General features: G+C 39.8%; 2 protein-coding genes across 5 annotated transcripts; one reads left to right on the top strand and one right to left on the bottom strand.

Moving 5' to 3' along the window:
* Positions 1 to 11: 11 nt before the first annotated feature.
* Positions 12 to 24,532, bottom strand: MRE11 (MRE11 homolog, double strand break repair nuclease). 2 transcript variants are annotated; one of them, XM_072850702.1, is made up of 20 exons: positions 24,393 to 24,532; positions 23,730 to 23,839; positions 23,090 to 23,222; positions 22,018 to 22,178; positions 21,297 to 21,384; positions 20,253 to 20,394; positions 18,441 to 18,555; positions 17,208 to 17,393; positions 16,565 to 16,736; positions 15,745 to 15,825; positions 15,056 to 15,182; positions 12,904 to 13,007; positions 10,221 to 10,394; positions 7,301 to 7,363; positions 6,110 to 6,317; positions 5,043 to 5,126; positions 3,962 to 4,017; positions 3,421 to 3,485; positions 2,957 to 3,035; positions 12 to 1,792 (listed from the first exon to the last, which is right to left on the bottom strand). In XM_072850702.1, the coding sequence occupies exons 2-20, from the start codon at positions 23,747 to 23,749 to the stop codon at positions 1,742 to 1,744; spliced, it is 2,109 nt and encodes a 702-aa protein (XP_072706803.1). In that variant the 5' UTR covers positions 23,750 to 23,839; positions 24,393 to 24,532; the 3' UTR covers positions 12 to 1,741. The 2 variants fall into 2 exon arrangements, with proteins under 2 accessions (XP_072706803.1, XP_072706804.1); XM_072850703.1 differs by lacking the exons at positions 23,730 to 23,839; positions 24,393 to 24,532 and having other exon boundaries at positions 13 to 1,792; positions 22,018 to 22,159.
* Positions 24,533 to 24,534: 2 nt separating this feature from the next.
* Positions 24,535 to 27,405, top strand: ANKRD49 (ankyrin repeat domain 49). 3 transcript variants are annotated; one of them, XM_072850704.1, is made up of 3 exons: positions 24,535 to 24,671; positions 25,356 to 25,626; positions 26,470 to 27,405. In XM_072850704.1, exons 2-3 carry the CDS (start codon positions 25,369 to 25,371, stop codon positions 26,926 to 26,928), a joined length of 717 nt encoding a protein of 238 aa, XP_072706805.1. In that variant the 5' UTR covers positions 24,535 to 24,671; positions 25,356 to 25,368; the 3' UTR covers positions 26,929 to 27,405. The 3 variants fall into 3 exon arrangements, with proteins under 3 accessions (XP_072706805.1, XP_072706806.1, XP_072706808.1); XM_072850705.1 differs by lacking the exon at positions 24,535 to 24,671 and adding an exon at positions 25,017 to 25,261; XM_072850707.1 differs by lacking the exon at positions 24,535 to 24,671 and adding an exon at positions 25,019 to 25,157.
* The last annotated feature ends 528 nt before the right edge of the window (positions 27,406 to 27,933 follow it).

Here is a 27,933-nt window from a genome sequence, read left to right as displayed (position 1 = left end):
CCTCTTGCCCAGCCCCAGCCTACTGGCCTTTGGGGGGGGTTGGAGAGAGAGCCTTGATGCTGTGGAGCATTGCTCCGCAGTAGCCAAAGCATCGGTGTGGTATCAACACCCCTCCAGCTACAAATGCAGAGCACAGCACTGCATGGGCTGCCTAAGTCCACCCCAGTAAGACCCAATACATGCAGAGAGCAACATAAAGCAGCAAAGTGTTTTAAAAATTTCAGTCCTTCATAGTCAATGTAGTCCATACAACTGACATTCACAATTTACTTAACAGAAATAGTTTATTTAAAAAAAAAAAACCCAATCCCTCATCTTGAAGGGTATTTACAGCAGCTTTTTAATTGCATAGGTAATATTATAGCTTTGACAGCCTTTAATGAAAGGAAAGAGCCAGACTACCCATTTGCTGATCCCTTAAGTGATGGCACTGCTTTGTAAGTTGCTACTAAGCTCTACACTAGAAATTTGCAGGACTTGATCATTTTTATGGAAGCCTTCAGGAAGCTCAAAGCTCATTTAGGTTCCCTGCTACAGCATATGCGCAGGCAAAGTAACAACAGTCATGTTCAGTGAGAGCCAAAGAAACAACTGCCCCATCCCATCTCTTTGAAGGAGAAAGTAAAAATGCAAAGGCATGGCTGCAGCTACTCAACGTATTTAATGCTCCTCTGACATGCCGGGGCATTAGCTGATGAACTCTTGTGGCCTTTTCTTTGATTAGCTCTAATGGCCATAGCTTTAGAACAGCACTTTTTGGGGAGTGGGGTGTACAGAGGTGGAAAGAGGGAAGGAAGAATAGGTCTAGGTCTTGGCTCCTTCAAAAGAAGGAGTAGTTCCCCCACTGTGAATAAAATACTGTATTTTAAAAGCCTCATTTGGAGAATATTTGGAAAATAGTGATGACATTTTAGGAGGGTTACTGAAGCAGTGGGCTGAGGAAACAGATACCTGAAAAATGTCAACTAAGAAAAAGGTAAGAGGCAATGTCCTGCCCATTACTGGCTCAATTGCTTTATTCTTCAGGCAGCATTCCTTGTGAAGCTGTAAGGTTCTAGCCCTTACATCTTATTTACAGGGTAAAAGCTGACAACACAATTCAATCTGAAGTCTTTGGCACTTCTTGAATTACAGAGCAGAATTCATTCCTGTATACTATGACATTTAATAACAGTGCAATAGTGGGGTTTGTTCTCCTAGTAAAGTTGAAAGTATTAGAACGTTTTCCGACTTCAATATTAAAAACTGTATTTTTGGGTCAAACTATTACTCAGTTACTAGAACTGCAATTACTAGAAAACTGCAAGTAAATACAAGTTTCGTTATGCTGACCGGGTCCGTGTCCATATCCATATCCATACTTGCATACTACTATAAATTTACTCCTCTGCAGAATTCAAGCCCAAGAGATGGGAGTTTTCTATAAAAGATATGACTGTTATTTACATTATCATCCCAGAAAGAAAACAGGCTTTTAGAAGTTTTAGAAAGAACTTGCAGTTTCAGGCAGTACTTCAGAATATTAGACACTCTAGTCTAATACATCAAGCAACGCAACACTCAAATTATACCAAATTTGGTGCCACTGACAAAAAATACCCAAACCAAAAACATTTCATAGAAGTGAAAATTGAAGGCAAGCCATCATTTACAGAGAAATGTTATATATAGAATGCCTTGCAAACTGCTTTCCATTTTCTTCACTAACTTTCACAGCCTCCCTTGCATAGTGAGCCAGAAATCACTTAGTTCTTCTTAATGTTGCAGTGCTTTTGAATGGATCAGGTTCATCCTGCAATTTGTAAACAGATAGGCATTACTAGAACTAGCATGCATTCTGAGTCATAAAAAGTAAAGTCACCTTTAGATTAAACTAGAAAGCCTGGTCACATTATTCCATGTTTTCTGACAGACCTGTTTTTGTTGGTTTTGATATGAAAGAGATTATCCATTGATTTAAAAGTCCAGACCACGAATGTGCAGAGAACAGAAACTGAGTTTACGTCAATATGATCAGAACAGCTACTTTGAAATGAGGAACAAACTGTATTTCAGGTGTTACCTAGGAAAATGTTATCATTATGAGCAGCACATACCTCAATGAAGTTATGTCCATATACATACCACACATCATAACTTACTGAGATTTGCATGAATAAAAAAAATACTGTTTCTTTTTGCATGTTCAAGCGAACGTGTAGTTTTGTATTTCAGGTACAAGAAGAAGAGATAGCATAGTGGAGAGAAGGGACAAGAATGTAACATTTTCTCTGAAGTGGCCAACATCTGACATTGTTATGGCTAGGATCCTGACCATACATGACAGTCTGCTAGTCTGTGAAAACAAACTGCACAGTGCTTGACAGTATAATATGTATTCTATTCAGTGCAAAACCGTGAATAAAGCTCTACTTGTTTAATTATGGAAGAAAACATTTCCTAGCAGTTCAAATATATACCGCAAGAACAGACATCTTAAACTTGAAGAGAGTGTTTTAATTTTTTTTAAAGTGTATTTACATAATTTGCAACAATAAAACAATAAAGTGCCCTGGAAAACAGCCATTTTTAAATGCAAAAAAAGAAAATTCTTCCTTTTTACAAGAATAAAATACATAAACAAATGAAAGGGCATAGCCAAGCACTACAAGAGATTACAATTACTTTCTTCCCCAGGCAAAATAACCAATTCCACTCATTTCAGGAATGACAATTAACTGATTAAGAATTAAAGGGAAAAAGGACTGGATATTTTCCTGAGCTCCCTTCTAGCCTTATTTTTGATGATTACCTATATATTCTAATTAAAGCTGTGGCAATAATCTAGCCCTGTTAGTGAAAAAAAAAATAAAAAAAAAATTCAATTTTACTCTGAAATGCTTTATTCAAATACCTGTAAAACAGTAAGCTATAGAAACTTACATGAAATAGAAAAAGAGACCACTATATACCATACCTCGTCTGACTCAAAATCAACTCCTTTAGATGTTTGGCTTTGTGAACCTCTTTTACCAAGTGAAGATGTAGCTGACAACCTTGAAACGTACAAAGAAAAAAAAGGGCATCAGCATGTTCTCAGCTACCAGACATTCCAATAACTTTCCTTTCAACTTAGATTTGGACCACCACTACAGAGATTAAGAATGAAAAGAAGTAACAGTAAGTAGAATGATTCAAATTCTCAAACTAACGTGCTAATTCTAAAGCTCTGACCTAGCTTATCTCAATCAGTAGACCAATTTATTGTTACAGAAAGATCATCCATATTAATAGGTAAAAATTTATATAAATTCTCTAAGTAGTGTCATGACTTCCTTAAAAATCTGTTTTTTCAGGCAGTGGATCAGATCCCTGGACTGTGCTGACTGCCAGTCAGAAATAAGGCAGTCATGGCAGCATTCATGAAGTAAACATACCGACCTTTGATTTACTTTGGAAGGAACAATAGAAATGTCTTCTAGATCGGAGTCATCACCTATAATATCCTGGAAAAAAAAAATTATAAAGCTTTTTCACAGAATTTATTCTTACAGAGATATAGTGCATAATACTACAGCACTATCACATAGAACCTTTGGGTTTTTTTCCAGATATATACCTACTTAGTTATAATACACACCTGACAGGGCTCCAGGCTAGAACTGTACCACGTGCAAATACAGCACAAGTTTTGCTCTTCAGATCTTTGGATCTTGCAGAAAGCCCAAAAATACTCATGTATACACACTCTATATCTTAGACTATAGTCATAAATAAAACATGGTCTTTGTTTTACTCAGACAAACCCCATACTAAAAAAGGGTACAAAAGGTCTACAAATCAACATGCAGAAACTTACTGCTGGAACTGATAGCTTGGGAACATCTGCTGATTTAGGCTACCATTTTGACCATATATTTATTTTTCAAATCAGAAGACAGCAAAAGGCAGAGCAACTTCACTCATGCAAGATGCTTCTTACCTCAGAGTAAGATTTAGATGAATTAAAGCAGGGCTCTGGTTTCAAAGACCTAAAGGCTAGAATAAAACAAATGTAATATTTTTAAAGTACTCACGCAATAAAATGCAAACAACATCATATCATTCTTTTTATTTAAGACCTGTTTAGCATGCATTTCCTCTGCAAAATACCCTATAAAACAAACAAGCAAAACCCCCCATACCAAAACATAAATTAAGCCTTTGCTAGAGTCTAACAAACCAGGAATCTAACCCTCTGTGCAGCAGCAGGTGCTTCCCAGGCTGGCTGAAAAACCTTCAGTAACTTTGGTTAAAAGGAAGAGAAAAATACTACTATAATTTATATTCCCGTATGTCTTACAGTTTAGACATCAACACATCTGCTAAAACTGATTTCTCTGCAGTATTTTAGGTCACTTGCTGACCAATTTAAAATTTAGGTAATTTGCTCATTAATTTAAAACTTGCTCTACCTTTGGGTATTTTGTGTGGGATTCATGTATGGATTTGTGAGCAGTATTTTTTCTTTAATACTCTGATTACCTACGCTGTTTCCTCAGAGCCTGTCCTCTGTCTAAAGGAAGGGCTCCTCTCACATATGCGGCTTAAATTGCAGATAAGTTTCTCTTCCTTAGTAAAAACTAGCATTTCCAAAACTTGCTACAATGTAAGACTAAATGGATTTGCATTAAAGCTTACTAATTTGTAAACATCAGTCAAGTTTAAACTTTTTATCCACTGAGGAATATTCTGCATAAAATAGATGCTATTAAGCCACATTCCTTCTATGCTTATTCCTTAAGAAACTGCATACAGTAAGATGTTCTCTATTTCCAGTTCTAATCAGAAGTTCCTGACGCATTTCATTTTATCCCATGACAGCAGAACATCACTATTCTTTTTTTCCCCCTCCATTTTTCTTTCTCTCATCACTGTTAGTTATTCTGTTCCATTAGAACCAAAACAATCTCTCACAGCTGAAGTGGACTAATAAAGGCAATTAAGGCACTTCGTCATTAAATAAACACCTTCATTACAATTTGAGAGAGCAGATTAGAGTAATGGACAGATTGAAGGCCTACCATCCATGACAGACATATTCTTGGCAGGCACAGATACAGGCTTGTAGGTTCTGCTGCTAGTAGCTGACTCTTGGCTAGTGCTTCCTGTAGGGATAATAAACAATATGCAAATCTGTTCAGTGGTTATTTTTTTTTCCCCTTTAGTCTATCATTACTGAGTGGGAAGTCACTTAAAGTCTATTCCTCTTTACTCCTTCACTTTCTTCCTTGAATCAAAGCCCTCCTTACATGCAGAACTGCTCTGGGTCAAGTGTTCAAAGCTCCACAGACACAGCCTGTTAACACACATGCCCCTGCTCTGATGGGATCACAACGGTGTTGGAGCACATGCTCATAGAACTAGTTTAAAGCACTAACCAAATCAGTCCTAAGATGACCACCTTTGTTTCAACTCATCCTGCTCTTAGACCTTTGGGCATATTACTGAGACAGCGCAAAGGAGTATATTACTCCAAGACCCCATCTTTTCTGTTTTTACTTACATACATATTTATATATAATGGAAGTATATATATAATGGAAGTACATACATAATGAAAGTACCGCTATCACTGTAAAGTGCACAATCACACATAGCCAAGGAGCTATTTAATTCATTGTGCTTAGGAAACACTCCCCATTTTCTCAGTCACTAGAAACAATGAAGTCTCTTGTAAATTGCATTACTATAGATAGAGTACAGACAGAGATAGGTACAGATAGAGACAATCTGTACCTCCTCTCTAAACTGATCAAATGCATTACCTTTAGCAGTAACAAAGGTTTATCCATGCACTTCATTGCACAGACCTTCCCAATAATGCATCTTTTAAGAATCTACTATGTTTCCATAGCTGGGAAGCAAGGTATTTTTCTTCTAATCACCTTGTGAAAAAGTCACAACTTAAGCCTTGTAAGGCAGTCAACTGTATGTAATATGATACCAAAAATATTTGTCAAGAATTTTTCTTCCAGTAGGAGTCCTTAAGCAACAAATTTCCACTTGATTGAAGCATCAGAAGAGAGTCGCCTTTTAAAAAAAAAAGAAGTCAGTAACTGCAGTACAAAGAATGTGAAGTTTTTCTTACCTCTTCCCCTTCGAGATGAACCTCTTGCTGTTGAATTCTGTCCTCTTGCCCTACCTCTTGCCCGACCCCTTCCTCGGCTCAGTGTTGCAGGAAGGCCATCATCTGAATCACCAGTGCCTTTCATCCCCGTATCCATGAGTTCTTCATCACTGGAGGCTGCGACAAGAACTGTATCCTCAGATCTGTGGGCTCTAGCCCTGGTCATTGCCTGAAGTGGAACAATAAGTGCTATAGGAAAAAGAATCTTAAACGATGAAATGCACCAGTGTTAAACCCTAGTTGTGATATATAGTTCTAAACCACCGAGGCTTAGAAGACTCAAATCCACAGTGTTATGGAAGGCAAGGAAGTCTGTCAAAAAGCAGGGACAGTATTTCGTCTATTTAATTTAGTTGTGTGCATATAAGGTAGTTAGCGAAGCTCTGATAACAGAATGGAGCTAGTTAATATGGTACATTGTCAGTGGAGTTTGGTGAACAGTTCAGGTCATCCTATGTCAGCTATGTACATCTGCTCAGAGGAAGCACCCTCTGGGCTCCATTGACTTGAACTTCATTGATAACAGTGGGTGCTTAAGACAACTAGTTCGCGTGAAGGTATCTCAGATTAGGAGAACTGAATCTCACCCCAGGTGGCCTTTTACTCAAAATTTCATTCCAGTCCCACATAGCTTGCAAAGACAAAGGGGCACCAATGCTGTCAGTGGTTGGCAATTATCTTTGGAAAGACTTATGCAATCTAGATATGGATCTCTGGGAGATCTAAGACTCTAAGATCTAAGATCGCTGATGAGGACAAGAGTACCTAAAGTTTTACCAATAATACCAATTTGTTCCAGTAACATCACTCAATACAGCCCATCCACATGTCCACTGCTGATGGGATCACCAATAGTTTAAGCTGACAGATCTCTGAAGGTCACCTGCCTGGTCTAACCTCAGTTCAAAGCAAGAACAACTGAACATTCAGGTTCACAAATTTGCACAAGAAAAGAGATCTCAAAAGCCAAATCGAGCAGTAGCTTAGGCACGTATTATACCAAGGAAGATTTTAAAAAGATTTACTAATCTTCCCTAGGCAGACAGGCACTTTTTGGCAAGGACAATGTTGAAATATTGCTAAGTGACTTCATTCATATGCAGAAGTCACCATTCCATTCTTCAGCCTATGATCAAAATTCAAAGGAGTTACCTCACGAACTTCCTCATCCTCTTCTTCGGTATTCTTTTTTCTACTCTCCCTGAATTTTCGCACCTGAATAAAAAAAGAATTCCCATCAAAATAACAGTTCAGTTCATACAATAATCAAAACACAGTAAATGAGAAGTCTTGATCACTGAATTATTAAGTCAAGCTCACGTGAGAGGTGAAGAAGAGTGCAAGAACAACTGAACAGTTTGTTTAGGGCCTTTTCATACTGTCCTACAGTTTAAGAAACTCACATTCTATTAATAACTGGAGCTACATCACTGGGGAGAAAAAAACTTGGGACATGATGAAAAGTAGGAGATACTATGTTCAAGAGAAGGAGAGGATACGCAGTTTGACAATAAGGGACAATGAAATATGAACACCAGCAAGTGCTCAAGCCACACCACCCAAGTCACAGAAGGCAAAGGCAGGGACTGGGAGAATGAAGAACCACCCACTGCAGGAGAAGATCAGGTGCAAGACCATCTAAGGAACCTGAAGGTGCACAAGTCCATGGGACCTGATGAGATGCATCTGCAAGTCTTGAGGAAACTAGCGGATGAAGTTGCTAAGCCACTATCCATCATAGTTGAGAAGTCAGGGCAGTCTGGTGAAGCTCCCACTGACTGGAAAAGGGGAAACATAACCCCCATTTTTGAAAAGGAAAAACAGGAAGACTCGGGGAACTACAGGCCAGTCAGTCTCACCTGTGTGGCTGGCAAGATCATGGAGCAGATCCTCCTGGAAACTACACTAAGGCACATGGAAAATAAGGAGACGACTGGTGACAGCCAACATGGCTTCACTAAGGGCAAATCGTGCCTGACAGATTTGGTGGCCTTCTACGATGGGGTTACAGCATTGGTGGATAAGGGAAGAGCAACTGACGTCATCTACCTGGACTTGTGCAAAGCATTTGACACTGTCCCGCATGACATCCTTCTCTCTAAATTGGAGAGACATGGATTTGATGGACGGACCACTCGGTGGATAAGGAATTGGCTGGATGGCCGCACTCAAACAGTTGTGGTAAACGGCTCGATGTCCAAGTGGAGACCAGTGACAAGTGGAGTTCCTCAGGGGTTGGTACTGGAACCAGCGCTGTTTAACATCTTTGCCGGCGACATGGACAGTGGGATTGAGTGCACCCTCAGCAAGTTTTCCGACGACACCAAGCTGTGTGGTGCCACCGACACGCTGGAGGGAAGGGATGCCATCCAGAGGGACCTGGACAGGCTTCAGAGGTGGGCCCGTGTGAACCTCATGAAGTTCGACAAGGCCAAGTGCAAGGTCCTGCACATGGGTCAGGGCAATCCCAAGCACAAATACAGGCTGGGTGGAGAATGGATTGAGAGCAGCCCTGAGGAGAAGGACTTGGGGGTGTTGGTTGATGAGAAGCGCAACATGACCCGGCAATGTGCACTTGCAGCCCAGAAAGCCAACCATATCCTGGGCTACATCAGAAGAAGCGTGGCCAGCAGGTTGAGGGAGGTGATTCTGCCCCTCCACTCCGCTCTCATGAGACCCCACCTGGAGTACTGCGTCCAGCTCTGGAGCCCCCAACATAAGAAGGACATTGTTGGAGCGAGTCCAGAGGAGGGACACAAAGATGATCAGGGGGCTGGAGCACCTCTCCTACGAGGACAGGCTGAGAGAGTTGGGGTTGTTCAGCCTGGAGAAGAGAAGGCTGCGGGGAGACCTTCTAGCAGCCTTGCAGTACCTGAAAGGGGCCTCCAAGAAAGCTGGAGAGGGACTTTTTACAAGGGCCTGTAGTGATAGGACAAGGGGTAATGGCTTTAAACTGGAAGAGGATAGATTTAGATGAGATATAAGGAAGAAATTCTTCACTATGAGGGTGGTGAGGCACTGGAACAGGTTGCCCAGAGCAGTTGTGGATGCCTCATCCCTGGAAGTGTTCAAGGCCAGGCTGAAGGGGCTTTGAGCAACCTGGTCTAGTGGAAGGTGTCCCTGCCCATGGCAGGGGTGTTGGAACTAGATGATCTTAAGGTCCCTTCCAACCCAAACCATTCTATGATTCTATGAATAACTGGAAAATAAGGGGTAGAGATGAAGAAGCAAGATAGAAAATAACAATATTGAGAAGAAAAAAACGTTGCAATACATGTACAACTAATAATGCTCAACTTGTCAAGTACAGAAAAAGATATGATGGGTGAGAGGGAAAGAAGATATTAGTCCAAAAGAGAAACAAAAAAATAAAATCCAAAGAAAGCCTACAGGCACTGATTGTTTATGGGCTCTTTCAACCCCTCACGAATTAAAGCAATCGGCAAGAAAACAGGTAGGTGCAACCTTCCTCCCCCCACCAAATTATTCTTTACACAGTGCACAGTTAAGCTGCAGAACAACTTGTCATACAATGCTTGAATATTACAACTGCATACATGGGCTCATGTGGAAGCTCAACAAGTTGAAAGAGAAGCCTGTTAAGGGTTACTAGATACACATAAACCAGTTTTGTCTCTGGGAGACCCTGAGCTGCAAGCAGTTAGAAGCTAGTAGAGCACCTGAATAGGTTTCCTTTATGCTTGCCCTGTTCTTGTACTCTCCCTTAAGCCAATATGAAAAAGCAAAGAAGAGATTATATCTACCATCTTTCTCACAGTAGAGAGATATATATATAGTTCTATGTATATTAGAGTGACAGAACTTTTCTATGCATGCGTGTGCAAGTAAAGTGAGAATCAGTATAATCATACCTAAACTCCATTTTCAATACAAGCTTTCAAACTATGTATTTGAAACTCCAACACCATATTTCTTAATTCTAGAAAATGACTAGAGGCGAGTGTCGCACATGCTCCACGCCCAGGCAAATCTATTAAACCAGGTTTTAGCACTGTTTTTTCTACTATCTGTCTTGATCTCTCCTGAGGAATTAACATTAACAGAATATTACCTCCTCATCTATTTTTAATTCCTCTGCTTCAGTGCGACGCTCCTTAAGAAACCTCTGTGTTTTTTCCAGTTGAAATTTCACCAATTCTTCTATGGCATCTTTTTCCTCTTTGTCCACAAACTCCTGCACTGCTTCTCCCATTCCTCTTTCAGTTAGAAGTGAAAGCTGTACTTTCTTAGAATTGAGGAAAATATTTTGTTAAGAAGCATCTGCCATCAAAGAAAGTGAGTAATATTCCTGCTGTTTCAGATAAATATTACATTAAGTTGGTTCCAAAAACAGTAACGTGCATTGAAGACTTCAGAGAAAAGCACAGCAATAAGCAAACATGTTACTCGTCATAATACAGTTACAACCCTTTTGCTGCCAGCATGTTACACCTACTTAACAGAGTATTTTCCAGACTCGTCAAAGACAAAAGTTTCATGAGCAGTAAAGAAACTACAGTGCTAGTCGTATCTAAAATAATTTGTCTGAAATGTATTGCTGAGAGAGGAGCGAAGGTAAACTGTATTCTTTCCTAGTTCCCCTCCCTTTTTTAAACTAAAGTTAAGATCAACTTGCAGAGACCTAAAAATGGTATTAAAAACGGGCCCTGAATTATTACAGATGCTAAATTACTTAGTTTCACTGTAAAATTCTAACATTAAAAAATGGCAGTTACACTGCAGGGCAAATTATTATTATGAAGCATAAAGAGCTATTAAGCAGAAGTCTACTCTACTGAAATGCAATTCTGTAAATATCAATAGTTCTCACATGTTCATCAAGTGAGATGATATTCATCAAGATATTCTACGTTAAGATATTACTGCGGACAGTAATTAGTAAGAGTAGTAGATGCTACTGGTGGTGTTTCGCAGCCATTCTCTTCTCTACCCTCCTTCTCAATACAGTAAGACGAGACATTCTGAGAATGAAACCCCATATGGACAGTAATGTTTAAATAGAAGCCTCTTTTGTCTGTAAACTACAGCACAGATAATTTCTTAGTAATAAGCATTATATATGCTTATTAATGATTTTTAATCCTTCCAGGTGTCCTTTAGGAACTGTTTTGAGGGTTGCATCGGAAGCATAAAACCTTCCCTGAAATAATGCTGCGCAGAGGAATAAATTTTACAGCTGTTATAAAAGAAGTTTACAAAAAAATAAGATAAGCATTTCAAAAGAATGACTGATTGTAATGATGCAGAACGTTCATGTTGATTTTCAGCAATTAAGCTTTCTTCCAAAGGAAAAAAAATAAAAAGCTTGCTAAAGAGACAAATAGTGATTTTAATTCCAGGCCACAGCTTACCAGCATCACTGGAACTGAACAGTCTGGACCTTGTTAGACATTTTTGGTCTAACATTTTTTGAACATCCAACTACAGCCCTGTGCCACCTCAGGGTCCAAGGACTCGTTTCCCTAATCAGACAAGATCAGGTGTCCAGCAAAGCCTGAAGCACAAGCTATCTTAACACAATGTTTAAGATCTCTATCATCATTCTGGGGCACAATACGCTTTTTCCCCCCTCTTTCTTTCATTACCAGTGTTAACTTAAAATGTATTATCCCCCTACTGCAAGCCTTCCCAGAACATCAACGCATTCTTTCAAGTCTTTACACATGTTGAGCTGCTGAAGCAGGCCTCAAATGCAGGGACCAGTAACTGAGCTGTTTATACAAGAATGTACAAACAAGTTCGGAAGATGGTGTAACAGGGACAATTTTGCAGAATAAGGGACAAAAAGAGACTAAAAGCAAAATGTATTTCTCACAGAATAATAGAGTGCCCTATCTTTGACACTGCTACCCCTCCCCAGGGGATTTAGGGGTGGCATACATTTGAAGACGCACCTACTTCTGAACTAGTCACCCTGGGTTCCCTATCATATTCGGAAGGCAAATAGCCCTTACAGGGCACGATTTATGGCATCCTAATACTGACACCTAACATGTGTCTGAGGTTAGGGAAGATGATATGATTTGGGGGATCTTTACCTCAGAAAGTCATTAGAGCAAGGATTCCTATGAAGCATGTTCTGAAGTAGCTTCTGAAAGTTATGCTTGATCATCTAGATCAAGCATTTGGGCATCTGACTCACTGATTATTATTTTTTACCTCTGAGACATTATTGCCCTGGTGTTGGGAAAGGGAAATAAATCAGGTTTAATGAAAGGGTGGGGAGAAAGCAAACTACTAGGGGGCTCTCTTTCTTCTCCCTGCTCTGCTTTAAATATAATCTGGAATTGCACTGTGTCTGGGGACACAAATATACTGCGAAGTAACAAGTTACTCCAAGTCAGGTGGTAATAGTAAGTGGTACAGTCTCACATTGACCCTATAGTAAATTGAGGTAGCTTCTCACTCAGAGCATGCTGCCTCACATTTTCCTCCTGTAAGAACATGACACATCATTTAGTACAGGGCAGACACTGCCAGTTCACATGAAGAGTTATCACGTTCTCAAACCAGCATGTGTTCACATACCCTATACAACCTATATACAACAGTTACTTGTTAACCTAAGACATATACTTCATACAGGAATTCACATACAGTTATATAGGAAATAAATTCACTTCTTGGTGAATGTCAGATTCTTTTCAGGGCACACTACTTCCATTAAGGAAGCAAAAAAAGATAAAAAGATTATATTCCATTAAAAAAAAAAATCATAAAAGGTAGAAAGGTACCTTCTCCGCTGTCTGAAAATACTGCTTTACAAGGTCTTCTACCCTCAGTGTCATCCCCTCAGAAGCAGGTCTGCTAACCAGTTTTCCAAAATTAAGATCACTGTCTAGAACAGAAAAGCACAGTGGCACTGTCACCCACGTTTGCAGCTTTTAATTATTATCATCCCACTGACGGTAATAGGAAAAAAGGTTAATATAGGCCTCTTAAGAATTGTGGTTCCTTTAATATGTAAAGGTGTTTTGTTCTAACTGTAGGGTTTATTGTCTGAAAACACAGGTAAACATAACGGATGCAATAATTGTACAAGACACCTCCACCTCTAGCAGATACAAAGTGTTCTTCTAACTACCACATGTCTGGAATTATAAATTGAACACTATGTCCTGAAGGTTATTATAATTGAACTATTATAATTGAACTATTATAATTGAACTATTATAATTGAACTATTATAATTGAACTATTATAATTGAACTATTATAATTGAACTATTATAATTGAACTATTATAATTGAACTATTATAATTGAACTATTATAATTGAATAGAAGATCACAAATGGAAGAAAAAATCAAAGGACCCATCAAAGCACAAGGGTTTTTTTATAAGTAACTCTGTTACTAGAGAATAAATTTTCCTCCAAAGCACGCTGGCTGATTTTCAGTAGAAAATGTTCATAACTCATTAAGGCTGCCCCCCATTCTCGGGCAGCAAGATAGGAATGACAGAAGAATGAAAGGGATAATCAACTGAAGTTACCACATACCACGCAAAGTAATACAAAGTCACTACAGGCTGCTTCCAGACATCTGCCACATGCAAGCACAAAACATTGTTTTGTTAGCCTTGCTATAGAGGCTAACAAATATAGCAGCTATGCTATATTATAGCAGCTATGACAAAGCAATAACAACTTCTGAACTCATGAAGTCTCAACATCACCTGTACTGAACTACAGCATTATGTGCACATGTACTGAAAATTTTGACTGCTTTATTAGCCACCTCCCTTGTATTAGAGGATATCTAATAAAGAAATGCAAAGAACCATGGTATTCTTTTTACATTCCCTTCCTGCAGCTGAGATGCACATTAAGCAGGAAAATTAAAATTTATTGATGAAACATGGTGACAGATGCGGTAGCTATCTTGTATTCTGAAAATGTTAATAAGATTACACAACTATTAAAAAAAACAACAAAGCAAAATGAAACAAGATCAATACAGCATAATTTAAAAAAAACCTCACTAAAAGCAGTTTTTATTCACGAAATGTGATGTTTTGAACTTTATAAAACTGACAGTGTAAGTAAAAACTGCCAATGGAATTGGAGTACTTGCAATGCACTAATGTGAAATATTAACAGCTCTTTAGCACAGTATGTTCTTGTGCAAGCTGTATCTCCATTAGCAACTATTACAAATCCAGTATTTGGGCAACATCTATTAACCATTTATTAAAAATTCTAGGCACAGTGAGAAATGCTACAATAGCAACAGCTATTTGTTTTGCACAAATGCTTGAATAGAGACATGCCTGGAACAGACAAGCCAAGAGCACCTCATACACATGATTAATTAGGGCAAACAAAATGCTGTCGTACATTCGGACCTTTTTTTTTTTTTTAAATATACAAACACCTCTCAAGCCCATCCCCTCCATTACTATTTTAGGTATAAACAAATGAATTACTATCAGCAATAAAATTAAAAAACAATGGTAAAAAGCACAACACCCATCTCTTTTCCTGCAGAGTGCCCAAGAACAACCACCTCATTCTTAGAAGTCTCAGGAGTGAGATGTTTAAGGCCTTTCATGGTAATTATCATAGACTCATGGAGTCTAGTATGGGGCTAATATGTATTACTATAAGCAACTCAATAAGGTTTGAGGCCAAAGAAAAAAGAATTATTTATTAATAACTGTCAGAAGATACTGTGCTGAATATCAGAATTTTAGACAAACCCAGAAATAGAACAGGAATACTTGTGCAATATACACACTTAAATGAGACTATGCATCTTTACTCCTCCTATAACGCATTGGTAGACACCAAGCCCTCGCAAGTGCTGGGTAACAAAATAATCCTTTATTTTGAAGGATCAAAGAATGAAAACCAAGGCAAGCCAGTGATTCCTTCCTTTATAATTACCATTTTTCTCCTTTTGTTCACGATGCCTGAAAAAGTATATGATGTCTTTTGGGTTAGCCACCCTATCCACGTACTTCTGGCTAAAACGATGGACACTGAATGGTTCGAAGCCACCTGTATAATCAACCTAAAAGAAGAAAGGAAAAATTTAAATGAAACAAACAGAAATAGAGAAGGCACACAAATCAAGATGAGTTTGTTACCCTTCAAAGGAAAAATTAAAGTAAAAAAATAAGTCAACCTAAAATTAAGGCTTTACCATACTATGCAGAACAGTTAATGGATAATAATAGTTAATGATAATATTAACAGAATAGCTAAGAACAACCCAGATTCATAACCTGTTCCTAACTTGTTTTATTTACTGGTCTTCAGGAAAGTTTCCATAAATTAGGTTAGGAACAAGCACAGGATAATATGGCTTAAGAAAAACTTCTCTGTGAATAGCCACTTTTGATGCCCTTATTAGACCAGCAGTGAAGTACACTTATGACCAATCTCATCCTTTACCGTAGAAGACTAGTTATACCACAGGTAAACAGAATCATGGTATGAACGCAATTTATATTTGCCTGTACACAGTAAGAAATTTTATATATCATGTGTTTATACAAGAAGCAGGACTTTGCTCTGAAACTTTTCACAGTGACCTTTCAAAACAAAGCAATCCAAGCTGAACCATTTCTTACTCGTAATCTTATGAGAGGTTTCTCTGGCTGGCGTGGATTTCCCAAGCGTTCTCTTTCTGCGTTGTCCAGCATCAATTCAACCTGTGAAACAGAATTAGAAATTCAGTTCCAGTTTGTTCTCTTACAGATGCCTGAACCCTTCAAGTATAACTTAAAATACATCCAGCTGCACGGGGGAGCTATAAAAATAAATAATTACAGGATGTGCTCTCATTCCTGAACACACACATGTACCAGAATCCAGCCAAAAGCCATAAGAATGAATGAGGAAAAAAAGTCACAATGAAAGGCTTATCTTTGTAGGTACAGCGTAGTCCAGCAGTATCTACATCACTGATCAGTCACACTATTTTACTTTATAGCCATTATCCTTTGCTAAATTTCTAGTTCCAGGGAAAAGCAGGAAGAGACTTACACAGACCTAAGAACCAAGAGCAATTAATAAACCTGCTTAGTGACTTCTGTCACTTCACACTGCACAGCCCAGTTCTCAGGGTTTAGGTGCACATATTTATGCTGGTTCCGAAGTGCACATCCAACACTGCCCCACACTTAGGTGGGAGTTTTTATACAAAGATGATACGGATCCCCATAAACCAGTTCCAGCCTACTTTAAGAGGTCATCCCAGTCAAGGAATCTGGAAGCCAAGGCTGCAGTGAATGTCATGGAATTAGCTTCCTATGGAAACACTGCCTAAGTCCGTCTCAAATAATATGGGGCAAGACACAAGATTTCTCATCTTCCAGTCTCAAAACCAGTCACAGATCCCATTCCCTGTCCATACACTGTTATCCATATACTGTTAGCATTACAAGTTACCTTCTCCATGCAGAATGCTTGTATTGCCTGAGTTACGTTAGGATTGTCGGGATTAAAAAGATCCGGATGATCAGCTAGAACAATATCCTCCATGTGGAAAGTTCGCACTGTCTCTAGTGCAATCTTCTGCATTTTCATTTTCTTCCCTTTAACATGCAGCAAACCAATGTGCCTAGAAGGCAAAAGGTAACTTACCAGAAGACAAACTTAAGAGAACTATGGTATAAAGATTTCTTTTAAATTCATGTTTACTTTTCAGGGACAAAAGTTTAAAAGCTATAGGAAGTTCTTGAATCTGTACTTCAGGGTTGGCCCTGCCAAACATCAGTTCTATTATATTTAGATTGTGCTTGTTTCATACATAGGCACATGTACACAGTTCCTTGTAATCCCATTTATCAGGATGTAACTCCTCTTAGGTAAATTCCATTTGCTTCAAATGTTAGGTTTAATCCTAAGTAAAGCAAAAGTCATTCTAGGCACTGATTCCATCTACTTCATTTGTTATGTCACACTCTGAAGCTAATCCACACTATAATACAAGTCCTTTCATACTTAATAGAAGTATTTTTCCTTTCTCAACACAACACACGAGAGACATCAGGCAAGACATAAACAAGAACAAAAAGAAAAGATCACACACTTCTTCACAGCTTCTCCGGGGGACAGAGATGTCACCACTGAACTTCCTGGCTGAGAAACATAGAAATGTTGCTGTACATTTTGGGATGGAGCTATTTTGCACTCATGTTCATGACCCCACACAACAAGATTAATAAAGTCATCTAAAAACTGCTCTGGAATGTAGTTGGTAGCTCCATGTTTGCTCCTGTTCAAGAAAAGAGAAAAATAATTAGAATGTGTACAGTCATGAGTGGGCAAGGGGGGAGTGAAGGAGGAGAAAAACATCAGTGTGATCTAAAGCAATACAGAAACTCCAGCAATAATATCTGACGTACATTTCATACCAGGTACTCTTCACACGTATTCCTTACACAATTGTTCAAAGTGTTTGGTTAAACAAAAAGGCAACTTACACAGCTCATTCTTTTCTGCTCCCCTCCTTTTATTTGGATCTCCCTTTTCTTCTTAGTTGGCTGGCAAGACTTTAGGTTTTTTTCCATATGAATGCTTTTATAGCACCTCATCGCCTTTTTTTTTTTTTTTTGAAATGGTGGGGTAAAACCAACTGAATTAAACAGACATGGGACACACCACCCCCTATCCCTTTCCAGAAGATAGAGGAGATGGAGTGAGCTCCTTCAGCCTACTGGACAGAGATCAATACACAGGGTTATCTGAGCAATACTTGTTTACTTCTGCCTCACCATTACTTGCACATGAGGATTGCACTCTTATTCAGGAAAAATTATAAGAAAGGATTTGGAAGAGAACTCTGCCTGTTCCTACTAGCACTGCTGGGAGAAGCGTGTAGGCAGAAAGAACACATGCTAGCTATCCTCTATGCAAGAGAAACTGTAAAGTATAGCAGTGCCAGTGAAGATACTTGTCAAATTATGGTTCAAACAAGGATAGAAAATACAGTATGAAGTTTAATGCTCTTTCAGCTCTAACAAGCAGACAAGACTTAATTACATGCATATTACACTACAAAACCTCCACTGCCCCTAACTATAAGAGTTTGGGAAGAAATTTCCCAACATTCCTAAGTAATTTATTTCAACTCCTTTCCTTTATGATTCTTCTGTAAGAAGAGCTGTAAAACAATGCGGTCATTTGGGAAAATCTTAAGAAACTGCCTACTCACAATAAGCACCAACTAGCATAGCTCCTTTATCACCCAGCCTTTTCAAGGCAGTTTAATGAAGTAACACAATAAGTTTAAAATTCGCCATAATTCATTCAATACTGTTACCTATTTTGATGAATCACAAACAAGTTAAACCAACTATCTCCATCTTCCTTTGGTCTCAGCATGGTTACTTGTTTATTGACAAACATACGGTACAACCTCTCATCTGGAATAGCTCCTGGTGTGGACAAAACAAAACATTAAATCATTTTTGTGTGGTAAACCAACTCTTTATTTTATAGTTTTTTTATTAGCAACTCTATTAAAAAGAGCATGAAGAACACAACTTTGTGGCAAGATCAGATCTTAATTTTCATGACCTAAGAAGTCTGAGGCATGATTATGAATTTGAACAGATCAAAGTATAAATGGGCTATTTTACTAGATGGACTTCTGAAAATAGGACATTTTAACATGAAATCTACCTTTAAACAACTGCTAAAAGCAGTTTCATTAACTGCATCTGGTTTGAGACCTCTTGCCAGTTTTCTGTGCCAAACAACTAACTATGGGCAGAATTAAAAATATGAGAAAAGGTGTTTTGTTTCTTGTTGACAGAGTAAGAAGTACATTTTTGTTCTAAGGTGGAGTCTAAAAACAGATACTACTGAGTAGAGATGGAGTTTTTAAATATACTTTGAAATTCTCTACAAAACAAGAAATAAACCATGAATTCTGCAAAGTCTGTGCTTTCCCACACAGCAGGAAAAAGTCTGCAGTACTTCTGAACTGTTTGTCACTGATTATTTCCTTGATGTTTTTAACAAGGAAAAAAAAAACCCAAGCCATCCACACCCAGGGTTCATGATGCATTTCAATAAAATCCCATATGGAGTTTACATATTTTGTATAAGAACAAGTGCTCTCTAAATCAGAGGAAGTCAAGAGGGTATATAATCCTGGCACAAGCTCAAAGAAACACCACATGAACATTTTCATGCAGCAACACCCATACTTTAGAAAGTTGTTGCATTTCCCAGTAACAATTTTGCATATTAAAAATTCAAATGCTTTTTGAAAACTTTTATATTGTGATATTAGAACCCTCACTACTAACCCTTAGAACATCTACTAAGCTTTTAAAGTATCTCATTAAACACATGAAATCATGGCCAACTAGGGCTTAACTTATAGCCATAAATGTCGCTTGGAACTAAGTGTTTAAGCACTCATGACTGGACATAAAATAAGGGGGAAAAATTAAGATCTTAATAGTAAACTTCTCTAGACAGAACGCAGTCAAACATAACCATTCTAAGTGAGGGTAGAGGGGAACATGGAGGAGAAAATAGAAAGGGACAAACTGAAGTTGAAAACCCACCATAGAACACCTTTAAAATATGAAACTCTTCATAAGTTTCTTTAAAGAAACCAAGGTTACCTGTGACAGATGTCACTTATGAACCACTTCAGACAGACATGTCAGACATTAGGTTTCTGCTCAGACAGTTTATGGTTTTAAATATAACCACAATGGCACGTGAAAGTACAGTGTTTAACTTTTACCTAAACAGGAGGAAGTAAGCTTAATACACAACAGAGAGAATTTAAGTGTCATTGCCCTTACTCGATACACAGGCACTAGCTATGGCTAACTTAAGCAGGGTTCATTTAAAACCAATAAAAGTATAGAAATAAAAGTTATTGAAGGATTTATTTTAAAATTTAAAAAAAGCAAAGAAAAAAACTGTCAGCCAGTGACAATGCAGCAGGAGGAGAAACCTGCCACTGTCACAGAACCAATATGCTTTAATTTAGCATTACTTAGACCTTCGTGTGTTGCAGCACTATATGTTTGTTCCAACTTAATTTAGACCTATTGAGCTTCAGCAATACGTGAACAGTCTAGCCACAGTCTGTCAGACTAATACTTACCCAAGCCATACAGAGCAATTTTTGTTTTACCCTTACGCAATAAAATGGGACTGATATCTATTTTCTCCACAGAAGTTGAACGTCCAAAGTGATTCAACAATCCTGCACAGCTTAAAATATCCAACGCAGACAGTGCATCTGCCTGTAGAAAATATTAGGAAATAAATACAAAAACTTTGAACATGACATTTAGTCTTTAAAGTCTAAGTGAAACAGTCTCAAAAGGGAAAGAGAATATCTTTCCTTAAGTAACTTCTGCAGTTGAAAAACCCCGCCACATATATTAGCTTTTTTTAGTACTCATCCTTTTTCCTTACAGGTCTTGCTTCATTTGAACAGCATGAAATTAAACATTAAATCATTCAGAAAAACAAAACAAAACAAAAAAAACAAACAACCAAAGTCTTTAAGCTACTACAGAAAATTATCTGGTTAACTACTCCATAGTAGGTCCAAAGTTAAACTTCTGTTGTTAAAACACTCATCTCCATGATACACTACTATTTGATATAAAATGCAAAATTATTAATTCAACACATGCGCTTTGCTGCTTTCTAAATGTCCTTTTCTGCTTACTTTTAGTTGTCAATTTTTAAACTAACATTTCATCATTATTAGATTATCGTCCTTGAAAATATAAGATGCATATCAATTGCATATGCACAAGTCAAAGTATTGAAATTCCCCTTCTTTAAGAAAAAAGCTTTCAGTCTCTACAGATAGAATTTGTTTCAGAAACTTTCTGAAAGGCTGACATTTCTTGGCATGAAAAGTGATTCTGTTTTCCATGACAGAAATCTACGTAAATTAAGAATTTAAAGATAGTGCGTATGGATCCCTTAACTACTTTGCATTCTCTTTTTTAATGTCACACTTGTCACTAATTAACAGAATTCCTAAAGATACACAAAATATTTACATGAAGAGTGGAGCAACTAACTAAAACGAGCCTGTTCTCCAAGAACTGTATTTCTATACAAGTCTCTATTTCTATAATATTATTTTTGTCATACAATAGTATAATACAATTATGATAATAATTACCCCTGTGGGATCATCATGATTGCCATGAATACTAAAAATTGGAATAGAAATGTTGAGATTTTGATCCTGATAATTCACCCATGGAAACCTGAACCAAGAAGAGGAAAAAAAAAGTTAAACTATATCTGCAAATTTGTGGATAATTCCCAATATTCTCTTCAAATTAACGTCATCACAAATACATCATGAGAGCAGCACAAATGAGCACTAAGTGGCTATGAATAAGCTTAAGCTGCACAGCATAAGAAGATTCTTACTCATGGACTGGAATGGCACTTCCCACTGTGCTATTTAGGGTAGCAAAAAGATCCTATTTTTTTTAGAGTAAGCCTATGAAGAGAATTGTACAGCATGTTACAGTTGGACACAGCGGACTGGGCTGCGCAACCTTTCTTTACACACAAAGAACTCTGATGATTTTACCACAGCAATTCACGTAAATTAGTTTACTTGCATTGTACTTGCAGGAAAGAAACTATATATTGCATAAACGTATGAAACGTCACAACGCATTCAGAAATTTCTCAAAAAATTGTGTGCATTCCATTACAGAGTTAGATTATAAAAGATGATAGGTGGAGTCATCCTGTAAACTGTCCCACACAAACCAGCCTAAAACTTCAAGGTTTCAGTCACGGAGGATAAAAATCATAACAATCACAACACGTTCACCCAATACGCAAACCGAATCTTACACCATAATTTACAGGAACATACTTACTTGCCATAAGGAAAATTAACTGCCTGATCACTCAAAATTTCAAACTGAACAGGACGATCACCCATGCAGTAGTTTCTTAGTGACTCCAAACAAGAGTGTACTGTTTTTCTGGAAGGTTTGTTTTCATGAAAAAGGTCCCCACCTAATAAAACAAAGTCCACCTGTATGTAACAAAAAGCTCTATTATTTTAATACAACATTTTGTATTACCTTGAAAGACTTCTGAGCAAATTCTTTAAATTATTTCTTCTAAGGAGTTCCACATAACTCCTCATATCTGGACTTCCTAGGTAAAATGAGTTGGTAGTTGCAGACACAGTATTTCATTTCCTCATGAAACAAACATTAACTAAATTATTCATTAAAACAAAACCAAACCCCAAAAGACCCATTTGTGAAGAGCTATAGGAGAAAACAACTGATAGTGTTGAAAAAAAATACCAGTAAAGTGTTTTAATAAGGGTCTCCAGAGTGGCTCCTGAACACTTTCTTTGGCAGGCATGAAGAGATACATTATCTCTTCACTGCCGTGGTACCTAGTGGGAAGAAATCAGTAGCTATCGCCACATAACTTTGAGAAGGTACTAGTTGTAGTTTCTGTATATATTTAGCTTTTGAAAAAGCATTAAGGAAAAAAAAAATCTTCATGAAAATTACAAATAATTTGACTAAGAAACATTCAATCCTTAAAACCAGAAACACCACTTTAAAAGTTTCTAATTTTTTTTTCTACTTTCTGGGTTGTCTGAAGACTTTGTCTCATTACCATAACTCTCCCTAATTATTTTCCCTTCTTGCAGTGACAAACCGTCTCAAAATATCACTGGAACTGGTGCAGGTGATCTGAAAACACCGTTAATGCAACCAGGGTCATAATTTAATAAGAAAGCTCTCACAAAGGAATAGGCATTCCTTGTGCTAAAACAGAAGCATAACTGGTTGCGATAGCTAGTTTAGTTATTTAATTTGATATTACTACAGATTGCACCAGGACTAAGCTTTATAGCTTCTGGCAGGTTGGAACGTATTTTCCACGGTCTCACTCCTTCACTTTCCAAAAAGCAGTACTTACTTCATTTTTTTGTGCATGGTCCAGAATTTCATTAAAAGTTACAAACGTATCATTTCCACGCACTGGATCCTTCTCCAAATAGCCAAGATGAATATCAGTAGCAATAAGTATTTTAAAAGTATCTTCATCATCCCTGAATAAGACACGAAAATATGTGTTAGAGAGCAATATACTTAAGAATTTCAACACAGACTTCATTAAGGTAAGCTGTTCTGTCCAAAGTCATTAAATACACAGGAGATTTGTTATAAAACTCTACGAAAATATCATTCCTGTAATAATCCCAAAACATTTCACTACTTTCATTGCAAATAGCACTTCACCAAACCACCCAGTTTGAAGATCTGGTTAATCCCAGTCAGCCTACTCTAGTAAAGGGCTGCAACCATCTCTCTGAAGGATCTACTGAAAAACTAAAGAATCCTTTGTATGTTTTCTGCCTTTAAAAAGACTTGGTGAACAAACATTCAGCTTCTCTTTTTGCACTGGTAATCTAGTACGAAAGCAGTATGATGATCATAAGGACCCGAGGGAAAACACAAATGATGATCCGAGTTCTTCTTAACTCATCCCAAACATAGAAAAGACTTGCTATCTGACATGAGAGAACCGCATACAGCTGTGGACCACAGGAGCTTACTGTGAGCTGGCGGTACTCATCTTCGCGCCAGGACTCCTCACAAAAAGGCTCTGGCACAGCTTCCTAAGGTCGGGAAGTCAGTTTCGGTCTTCACAGATGCTACGTACAGCCTAAGAGACAAAACCAGAAACCAGGTGGAACGAAGGGCGCAGCGAGCTGAACCATCAGTTACCCAGGCTTTTACTGGTAATTATCGCTTGCAGAAAAACTCAAGAGCAGGAAAGATCCGTGCTTGGTTTAACCATTTACTCCTGCACAAGACGCATGGCTACCCCGCGGGCGCCGCCAGCCCGCTCACACCGGCCGCCCGGGGACGGAGCGCTGCTCCCGACGCCTCCCTCCCCGGCAAGGCCACCCGCAAGCATGCAAGGAACGCCCGGCTTGACGGGAACGACCGCAAAACGTGTCTGGGCAGGAGGCAGGGCGGATGGGCACGGCGGCACCGGCTCCCCGGCACGAGCACGACCGCCATCGGGTTCAGCATCGGCGCAGGGTAACGGCGGCGGCAACCCGCCCGCTCCCCCTCCCGAAGCGCACCGGGGCGCTGCCCCGCCCAGAACGGAGGGCGACGGGGGAGGCCGCAGTCCTCCACCGGGGGCCCGCGGCCGAGTAGAAGCTGACGCCCGGAGCCTGGGGCCCGGCCCGGCCCGGCCCGGCCCTCACCCCGCGGCCTAGCGCGGCCACCGGCCACCGCGCGCCGTTTCCATTTCCGCTCAAAGCGCGCGCGCTCGCTCAGCGCCTCTCCCGCGCGGGCGCCGCGGTTGGTCAGCCCAGGGCCGGTCCCGGCGACCGCTGCCGTCACGTCCGGCGACCGCTGCCGTCACGTCCGGCGGCGGGCCGGAAGGGCTCCTCGGGCGGGTGGTGGGCGTGCGTCCGCCGGCGGGCGGCCCCGCCCCGGCAGGTAGCCCCGCCCCTGGAGCGCGCCGCTGGGGGAGGCAGCAGGTGCGGTCCTCTGTGCGGCGGGTGGCGGGCGAAGCTAAGCGGGGCCGGGCGGGTGGCGAGCGTGGATGGGAGACCGGAGGGACGGCGTGCGCTGGGGCCGGCCGTCCGCAGGCAGGGCCGGGGAAGCGGGGTGCCGGGGGTGGGGCCGGCCCCAGCCTCCGGGGCGGGCTCCTGCCGGGCGCCGGCGGCGCGGGGGTGGGCGTTGAGGCCCTCCCGGGTTGGCGTGGCCCCCGCGGAGGGGAGCGAGGCCGGTGCTCCCGGGCCGGGCCTGGCTCGGCCCGCCCGGCCCTCGCTCGGGGCGTGAGGGGAAGGGGAGGGCGGTGAGGAGCGCTGGGCGGGGCTGGCGCCGCGGGGAGGAGCGGGAACGCTGCTCGGAGGTGTCGTGTCTGCTCCAAGCCCTCCGCCTCGAGTGCGCTCGCCGGAGCACCCGCCCGGCCTCGCTCTGCGGGTCTGAAGGCGATGCCGCTTCTAGGCGGGGGTAGCGCGGTGCGTTTCTTGCGCGGATATTAACGGGGAGAGCTGGCAAAGCCCGGTTTAGCGGAGGAACATTGAGTTTGCTCTTGAGTTTTGCTGTTCGTGGTGTTGCTGAGGTCTGCATCATCTGTCAGATGTTTTTATTGACAGTTAGCGCAGGGATAACAGTAAAAGTTATCACAAATATCGTTGTATATTTGCTACTTACAGATGCTAACAGAAGATGAATAAAGACAAACAAATCGATGAAGAAGATGATGACAGCGAGCTGTTCGAAGACTTTACGGAGAATTTTAACCAACTCGAACTGCTGGAGACGCACAGGCATTTGATTCCTGTAGGAACTCAGAGCTGCTGGTCAGGACAGTCTGATGATGATGATGATGAACAGGAAAGAAGTGAGGAGTGGTACGAAATGCAAGAAAAAAAAATGGAAAAAAATCCAGAGAAATTGCTGCTCTGGGCAGCTGAAAACAATCGGGTAAGGCATTTATTCTGTTCATACATATCGCTGACAAGAATGTTATTTTGAGCAGATATCTAGTTTCATCCACAAACAAAAGTTTACCTACACTTTCCTTTATCTCTGAACTATTTTGATCCAGTTTTGCAAGCCACTGTATGTAAAACATCTCCCTTTGTAACCCACACACCCTGAAATATCTCTGGATCCATTAGCTTTCAGAACAAAAGCTTTGATTGTAGTTCAAAGTTAAAGTAACAGCACTCTCCTTAAAATTCTATAAACTGCAAGCATGCCAGGCTCTTTCTTCATGGCAACTGGGGTGGAGAGGGTGTCTCTGACACTTTATTTTCTCAAAAGCTCCATGTGCAGATAATGGGTGACTATTTTCCTATCTTTTTATGGGAAAAAAACCACCAAACTTTTTATTCCTGGAAGTGAGGGAGAGATGACCAAGATTCCTGCTACGTAGCTTATTACACCCTTGTGCACATTTATTTTCATTAGTTGCCTTTCTTACGCACACAAGCTCCATCTACAGCCCTGTGGAGGTACTTACATCTTCACAGTCAATGGGGAGGTGTAAGGTAAAGGTACTCCTAAGGCATGGCAACTAATGTTCATGTTGTATCTCTTTAAAAACAAAACAAAAAATCCCACCCAAAACAAACAAACAAACAAACAAAAAACCCACAACCCCCCCCACCCCAGTAACAATAACTGGTTTCATTTTAAAATTCCTTGTTGCACTTAAGCCTTTTCGAGACTAACAGAAATTGCTTTCCATAAAACTTCAGAACAGTAAAAGCCATACATCTTGTTTGCCGAGTTTCATATTAAATTACCTTTTTCTTTAAACAGCTGAGTACAGTGAAGAGGCTCCTTTCCGAAAAGCTGGCTCCAGTTAATGCTTGTGATGAAGATCAGTACACTCCTCTCCATCGAGCCGCCTACAGCGGGCACTTGGACATTGCACATGAACTGGTTTCCCAAGGGGCAGATGTTCATGCGCAGACAGTGGACGGCTGGACGCCTCTGCACAGCGCCTGTAAGTGGAACAATACAAAAGTGGCCGCATTCTTACTTCAGCAGGGTGCAGACATCAACGCCCAGACAAATGGTTTGCTGACACCATTGCATATCGCTGCAGGAAACAAAAACAGTAGAGAAACCCTTGAACTCTTGCTGATGAATCGCTACGTGAAACCAGACCTGAAAAACAACTTGGATGAAACAGCCCTTGACATTGCTAGGAGGACTGATATATATCACTACCTTTTTGAAATAGTAGAAGACTGCATAAATGCTGTGTCCCCTTAAAAGTTGTGGTTAAGCTTGTGAATTTGAGGTTTGCTGTCACTCCCTTGTGTTCTGCATGCTCATTAGTGGTGGTCTGTCCCTTTGCAACAAGGTTTTCATTTAAGATACTTCAGTATTCTCCTCAGGCAAAATGTCACTTCTTGCAACTCTGCTGTGAAGCGTTAGGAGTGTTATTCAGGGTATTCAGCAAGTCTCAGTAATTTCAGTGAGTCTCCATTTAATTAGTGCAAATTTGGAGGGGCTTTTGTAATTGGTCTGTACTGTCAAAGCAGGAGGTAAAACTGGAATATTTACTTGACGTGAAAGAATTCTGGCTTGGTTATGCAGAGTTTATTACAGCTCACTTGAAAATTATTTTTTGAGAAATTTAACTTTTTTAAAACTGCATGAAAGCTCAGAATGAATGTAACTTATTTGAGTGATGCACAAAATGTTTAGTGATCCTGCTGTAAGGCTGCTTATAAAATAAAATATTTAACCCTAGGTATTTTGTTGTCATATTTTTAATTGAAAGCTCAATTATCAATGCAGTTGCCTGTTCATAAATCAAAAGCGTTATTCATAGGATGATAAAGTAGTTTCGGTTTACTTTTTTCCTGGTACTTGTCAAAGAAATTACTTTCTATGAAGATCCTGTTTACTTTTCCCTTGCAAATTAAGTTGAGGAGTAGAGTTTTAATGCCATGGATATGGCATCATTTAGAACAAGTAAACTTCGACTGTATGAGGATCAACAGCCAACATACTGTCGTGTCTGATCGAGTTACAGCTAATTTAGTGCAGGACACACTCAACAGTGTTTCTCTTCCACTTTTGAATCCCCGAGGGGAATTCATTCCAACTCAAATATTAGGACATCAGCACAGTTTAAAAACTTCACTGGTATTTTTCCTCAAAATTCCTTAATTTCCAGACCATTCATTTATTTTCTTATTTGACACCTTTTTAATTTGTGATTGGTTGTATTGCTAATCCTAGGCATTCACATCTGAGTTGGGCTTCCAA

Source organism: Ciconia boyciana, chromosome 1 (genome assembly GCF_034638445.1).
Source record: "Ciconia boyciana chromosome 1, ASM3463844v1, whole genome shotgun sequence".
Classification (NCBI taxonomy): Eukaryota; Metazoa; Chordata; class Aves; order Ciconiiformes; family Ciconiidae; genus Ciconia; species Ciconia boyciana.
Note: the sequence above shows the minus strand (reverse complement) of the source record. Positions and strands in the feature narration are given on the sequence as shown.